Raw genomic sequence first — 7,500 nt, forward strand, 5'->3', positions numbered from 1 at the left:
TCTCTCTCTCTCTCTCTCTCTCTCTCTCTTTCTCTCTTGGTTATCCATATATCCTTGGTTTTGTGTTTAAGTGGATTACAAATTAGGGCGATAGAGAAGACAATGTGGGATAAGAGATATTTGATACTAATGAAGTGTTGTTGATAGGGAAGAATAGCAGCGGATGGAGGTTACAAACCTATGAGAATTTGTTAAAGAGAAGCTTGAATTTATTTCAAAAGTTCAAAGTGGCAGCAAATGTTTTTACGTTGAACAGGATGACATGAGTCTTTTTATAGTTTATATATGAAATATCTGTTTTAATTGTTAATGTTTTTAAGATGCTTTTTTCTTAAATTGTTCATTACTTTTTATATCGTTTTAATTTCCTTATTTCCTTTCCTCGCCGGGTTATATTTCCCTGTTGGAGTCTTTTGGCTTAAGTATCTTGTTTTTCCAACTTGGGTTGTAGAGTAGCTAGTAATAATAATAATAATAATAATAATAATAATAATAATAATAATAATAATAATAATAATAATAATACAGTGGTCATACCCTGGTGAGAGGGAGGTACTTCGAGAGGAAATGGGGAGGTTAGGAATGGTTGTATCTGCATGTGTGCATATCGATCTAAATAGCCGTCATTTTGATGGGTCGCGTACACTAGTTTCATGATATTGGCAACGAACAAAACAGGACAGTATAAATATAGTATAAATTGGCACAGTCTTCAGAGATGACGGTCAGGGAACGTACCCAAATTGATATGAAATATCTTGAATTGGTATCAGGGTCATGTAACAGTGATTGCTTGTGAAGTAATTACTTTTGTCTAAATCTAAATATCTTCAATGTTCTCTTCGCTTATGATAATATATAAGTGGACAATCAAAGGATAATTTGATCTAATGAAGTTATATGTTAGACATAATCTAGAAGTGGAAATCAAATATAATATTGGCTTAATTAAATTCTAAGATCTAGTTTAGAAATGAAAAATGATATATAGAAGTGAAATATTAATTGATATAATAGCTTAAGTATCTTCTAAGATGATTTAATATAGAAGTGAAAAATTATGTAATCTACTGGCTTAAATGAATCACAAGAAGACCTAATATAGAAATGGAAACTCAAATCATCTATTGGCTTAAGTAAATCCTATGAAGAACTAAAATAGAAGTGGAAAATCAAATCATTTAATCGCTGAAGTAAATCATAAATATGTTTATATTCTTATCAGGATGTTTGCCTTAAAATAACAACAAACTAGAGGGGAATCAATAGAGCGCAGACCTCCGCCGCGGTAGCTTATTTCTGGACCTTTTGCTTGACCTTTGACCTTAACATGTACTAATTGACGTGGATTTTAACACTCTCAAATATCAACCAAGTTTGAAGTCTGTGACAACGATGTCCAAACTTATGGGTGATTACGTGAATTGGACATTTTGTTTGACCTTGACCTTTGACCTTGACCTCCCAAAATTGAATAAATTCCAGCTTTTTACATAACAGTTAATCCCTGCAATTTTCATTATTCAACTATTAAAGTTGTGGCCAGGAAGCTGTTCACAAACAAATAAATACACAAACAATGGGTAAAATATAACCTTCCAACTTAGTTGGCGGAGGTAACAAGCTCCGTATGTTGGGAATGTTTATAAATGTTTAATGTTCTTTCGTCTTGAGCAACATCTAAGAGCAATTTGTTTACAATACAAATATCTGAACATATTTAAAGTGATTCCATCTTCAGTTCAAGTGTTGATTGACGTTTATCATTCTAAAAGGCATAATTGGCCCTTCTATATATAGTATTTAACTTCAAGAAAATATTATTTGAGTAATCCTACGATACATATCATTTGTCAAATGCTCTGTAGTAATTATTATCATTATTATTATTATTATTATTATATTTATTATTATTATTAGTATTATTATTATTATTATTATAAAAATAGTTCAATGTTCACCTTTTCGTACACCACACAGAATTTCAGCATTTTATGTCCTGTATTTAACTGTGTTTGCGAAATTCAACAGTAGTTTTTAATGACAACAAAGACAATCTTAAATGTGATTATCTTTGCAATATTCTGGATTAATTCTGGATACAAAATTGACTGTCAACTCCTCACTCAAATATATATTAAATGCAATCAGTCGTTAGATTTTTACATTTCAACGATACCACATTCGTGTTTCCAAAGACATAAAATGTAACAGAAGAAACTAGAGGGGCAATTAGGAGAGCGCAGACCTATGCCGCAGCAGCTTATTTCTCAACATTTTGCTCGACCTTGGCCTTGACCTTTGACCATAACATGTATTATTTGGCGGGGAATTTCATGCACTCAAATATGAATCCAGTTTAAAGTCTCTATGACAACAATGTCCAAACTTGTAGATGATTAGGTGAATTAGACATTTTGTTTGACCAAGACCTTAACCTTTCACAATTTAATCATTGCCATCTTTTTGCATGACAGTTAATCTCTTAAGTTGCATTACTCTACAGTTAAGATTGTGGCCAGGAAGCTGTTCACTAACAAGCACACACTCAAACAGGGGGTAAAACATAACCTCCTTCCAACATCGTTAGCGGAGGTAAAAAGGATGAGAGAAGTAATTTAACTTACGACAGGTGGCGTCACAGAAAAAAATAGTTAATTGAACACAGGACATCATAAAATAGTAAAAAGAGAAAAAAAAATGTCGTTTCATAATAAGTAACTTGTCACTGGAGTGAAGAACGCTGTCAACAGTGTTTTCATAAACTTTGGGAAATATCGATTTTAATCTGAGCTCATTGTTGCTGGGCGAATGTAGTAGATCGTAGGTAATGTTTTCCTGGAAATTACCTCCCCCACCGAAGTTGGAAGGAGGTTATGTTTTCGCCATTGTATGTGTGTGTTTGTTTGTGAACAGCTTCCTGGTCATAATTTTAATCGTAGAGTAATGAAACTTATAGGGATTAACTATTATGTAGAAAGCTGCAAATTATTAAATTTTGGAAGGTCAAGGTCAAAGGTCAAGGTCACAGGCAAGCAAAATGTCCAATTCAAGTAACCAGCCATAAGTTTGGACATCGTTGTCACAAAGACTTACAACTTGGTTCATATTTGAGTATATGAAAATTCACGCCAATTCATACATGTTGAGGTCAAAGGTCAAGGTCAAGGAATAAGGTAGGCGCTCTACTGAGTGCCCATCTAGTTGTCACGTAACCAGCCATAAGTTTGAACGTGATTTATATATGAGTGTAAGAAATTTCACACCAATTTATACATGTCAAGGTCAAGGTCGAGAAATAAACGTCTGCGACTGAGAGCCCATCCAGTTGGTCCTTGTTATTCTTCTCGTCTTCCCTTCCGGCTTAATGAAGACTTTTCCAAGAAAGCCTTTGCGATTATTTATAAAGATGTTGAGAGGAAAATGTGCTGACATAATCGTGAGACAGGGTTGATGATTAATTATAGTTGTAGATGGGGAAGGAAATGGGGTTTATTTCAGGCAGTTTGTTTTAAAATGCAACAAGGTTTTACTGCATCAAAGGTTTTGGAAGATATGTGAAAAGTGTGTTTTATTATTATTATTATTATTATTATTATTATTATTATTATTATTATTGTTATTATTATTATTATTGTTATTATTATTGTTATTGTTATTATTATTATTATTATTATTATTATTATTATTATTATTATTATTGTTAATATTATTATTATTATCATTGGGTATTACCATGGTCTTCCACTGTCTTAGGGTAGAGTTCTGTTACTTGAAGGTACACTTGGGAATATTATTTCTCTTGTTATTATTTATAAGTTTTTATAGTTTATAGATGAAAGATCTATTATAATCTTGTTATTGTTCTTAAAATATTTTATTTTTAATAACTGTTCATTAGTTCTCTTGTTGTTTATCTATTTCCTTATTTCCTTTCTTTGGGCTTATAGCATCCTGCTTTTCCAACTAAGGTAGTAGCTTATCTATTATTATTATTATTATTATTATTATTATTATTATTATTATTATTATTATTATTACCAGGCAAGCTATAGCCTTGGTTGAAAAAGCAGAAAGGTACAAGCTCAAGTGCTTCAACAGAGACAGCTTCCTAGTGAGGAAAGGAAATAAGGAATCATCAAATAAACTAGATATAAGTAATGAATAAAAATATTGACTATTTTTAGATCAGTAACGAAGTTAGAATATCTCAGCTATGTATGAATTATAGAACGAGACAACAAAAAAAGATTTTAACAGCTTATCAGCGTTTAAAACTACGAATGCATAATCAAGAGAATATTTTCAATAAATGATATAAAATTTGACACTTGTTTTACGAAAATGGAAAGAGAAAATGCAAAACTAGATTTTACTTACCGTCAATAATGGTTCCTCTGATCATGAGTTATCATAAAATGTGGTTGACTAAAATTTACTAGAAATCACAAAATCTAACCCTTTCATAAAAAAAAAAGAAAAAAAAAACAGAAAAATAGATAAAAGAATACGTAAAATGTGGTAAACAAAACTTACCAGAAATCAAAGCAAAACTAACATTTTTAGCCCCCCCCCCAAAAAAAAATGGGGAAAATGATATAGATAAAATAAGACATAATAGTACTGTATGTGGTAAACTAAATTTATCTGAAGAAAAAAAAGCAAAACGGACAGTTTTAGCAAAACAGGTGAAAAAAGATAGTGAATAAAATGTACTTACCTAAAATTTAACTCAAATCAAAGCAAAAAGGACACTCTTAGCCAAAGAAAAATTGGAAGAAAGGAGATAAAAGAAGACAGGTCTTTACTCACCAACAATAGTGTATCCTCTATCGGCAAACTCGCTCCAGACAGGAGACACTTCAAGCGATCCATTTTCCAGGCTATTGTAACTGGCTTCGTCCACGACCACTGGAAGCGAGATGATTTCTCCTCCCCCGCCTCCACCTGGTGCACCACCTCCTCCTCCACCTTCCAGACCACCTCCACCACCTCTTTCTTCATCCTCTTCCTCCCCCTCTTCGTAAAACTGCAGGTCCCGCTCCGTCTGCAGCTTCCTGCACTTGCCATTGATCCGCTTCTTGCATTTCTTCTTCCTCTTGTCTCTGGCTGACCTCTGGGCCAGCTTCAGCTTCTGCCTGTCCTTCCAATCCGACGGGTCAACCGTCAGGTTCTCCTGCAGGTCGAGGTAGGACACCGGCAGGATCCTAGGCTCCTCAATGCCCTCGTCTGCAACATCCTCCAGGGACGGCGGCTTGCTCAGCGCAGCCGACCGCGCGTAATAGTAGTCATAGTAGTCTGCGACGTAGAACAGACAACACAGGACCACACAAAAGATCCCGACGAGGCTGCAGAGACGGCGTGGGAGGTGCATGCCGACGCCCGCCGCCCTGCAGCGCCTTCCGCGGGAGTTTATTGAAGTTTCGGACACTACAGATGGGCGTCGCTATGCCTGGCTATGGTTAGCATCATCTTTTTATTAAGGGCGTCACTGGTTGCACTGCACCGAAATGTCACTTTAGTTTCTACATTTTAGGACGTTAGGGTTTGATGCCCTTTTTGACATTAAGGTGAACGTTTAGTCTGAAAGGGAAAATAGCATGGGATTTATATGTGTGTAGAGTTAACAAAAGAATATTAGCATTGTATATCATAGTAATTCTCTCTCTCTCTCTCTCTCTCTCTCTCTCTCTCTCTCTCTCTCTCTCCTGCCATAAACATAGTCTATTATCCATACACAAACTTTTATCTATATCTATACACAGACAGTGTATAGGTAGTAGGTTGGTCAGGGCACCAGCCACCCGTTGAGATACTACCGCTAGAGAGTTATGGGGTCCTTTGACTGGCCAGACAGTATTTAATTGGAACCTTCTCTCTGGTTACGGTTCACTTTCTCTTTGCCTACACATACACCGAATAGTCTGGTCTATTATTTACAGATTCTCCTCTGTCCTCATACACCTGACAACACTGAGATTACCAAACAATCCTTCACCCAAGAGGTTAACTACTGCATTGTAATTGCCAGTGGCTACTTTCCTCTTGGTAAGGGTAGAAGAGACTCCTTAGCACTAGGGTTGTAGCTTAGCAAGTAATAATAATAATAATAATAATAATAATAATAATAATAATGCATAAATTATAAATGAGCGTATATATATATATATATATATATATATATATATATAATATATATATATATATATATATATATATATATATATATATATATATATATATATATATATATATATATGTGTGTGTGTGTGTATACATGCATACATATATGAAGTGCCTTGGTATATGTATGTATGTATATACACACACACACACACACACACATATATATATATATATATATATATATATATATATATATATATATATATATACTGATAAATACTAGCTTTTGTTATTGTTAATTTATTATTATTATTATTATTATTTTTATTATTATTATCATCATCATCTTTTTATTCAGTACAAATGATGAAAACAAAGACGACAACAGTTCCTTAATCCCCACCAACCCAAACACCGAAGTTTTACAGTCCAAAAGGTAATAAGAACCAAGGCATTTCCTCGTTCTAACTTCACAAGAATCAAGAAACGAAGATATTCTCGGTAGAATTCACTTCAACGGTTGAAGTCACGAGGGACGTCAAGACAGCACATAACTTCAGACTTCATTTAGCAAAGTCAAGGTTTAGTTGATGTCAATTAAACCTGTGGTACTGAGCGCTCTTTTTCTCTTTTGATGATGTCACTGGTGTATGTTTTGCCTTGGACGGATGTATAGACGATTTTTTTTTTTTTTTTTAGCATGAATTAGATCGTATTTATTCAAGTTGAGGATTATCTTCTCTCGTCATAACGAGCAAGTGTATGGCTATATATATATATATATATATATATATATATATATATATTATATATATATATATATATATATACAGTATTTAAGTATACATATATGTATATATATATATATATATATATATATATATATATATATATATATATATATAATGCTTATATATACGTATATTATGTATATATATTATATATATGTATATATACTTATATATATGTATATATACATATATATATATATATATATATATCTTTAAGGCGTGAGAGAGAGAGAGAGAGAGAGAGAGAGAGAGAGAGAGAGAGAGAGAGAGAGAGAGAGAGAGAATTTTAGAAACAGATATATAAATAAATACTATGAAATGTCTAAATATAAATGAAATGTTATCGCCTTTATTAACTATGATGCTTCATTTGAGGTCCAAGAAGCGAGATGCTTCAGTTGACTTTTATTAACAGTATTTCAGAAACCTTCCTGAGAAATGTTGTGCTTCATTAAACCCTGCTTTTGCTAGTGCTTCCTTGTAGCTTATTTAACAACAACGTTTAAAAGCTCTTTGAGAAATCATGTTCTTTGTTGAATAAGTACTAAGAAAATGGCTGAGACCTTTATAAGTGCTTCAATAT

The 7,500-nt window shown here is 33.1% G+C and overlaps 1 protein-coding gene across 4 annotated transcripts in view; it reads right to left on the reverse strand.

Moving 5' to 3' along the window:
- LOC137651971 (heparan sulfate glucosamine 3-O-sulfotransferase 6-like) overlaps positions 1 to 7,500 on the reverse strand; it is a 284,484-nt gene that overhangs the window by 157,692 nt on the left and 119,292 nt on the right. For all 4 annotated transcript variants that reach the window (XM_068385178.1, XM_068385176.1, XM_068385175.1 and 1 more), the window contains exon 2: positions 4,813 to 5,583. In XM_068385178.1, the coding sequence (XP_068241279.1) occupies positions 4,813 to 5,374 (562 nt within the window). In that variant the 5' untranslated portion in view covers positions 5,375 to 5,583. The remainder of the gene's footprint in view (positions 1 to 4,812; positions 5,584 to 7,500) is intronic.

This window comes from Palaemon carinicauda, chromosome 13 (genome assembly GCF_036898095.1).
Source record: "Palaemon carinicauda isolate YSFRI2023 chromosome 13, ASM3689809v2, whole genome shotgun sequence".
Lineage (NCBI taxonomy): Eukaryota > Metazoa > Arthropoda > Malacostraca > Decapoda > Palaemonidae > Palaemon > Palaemon carinicauda.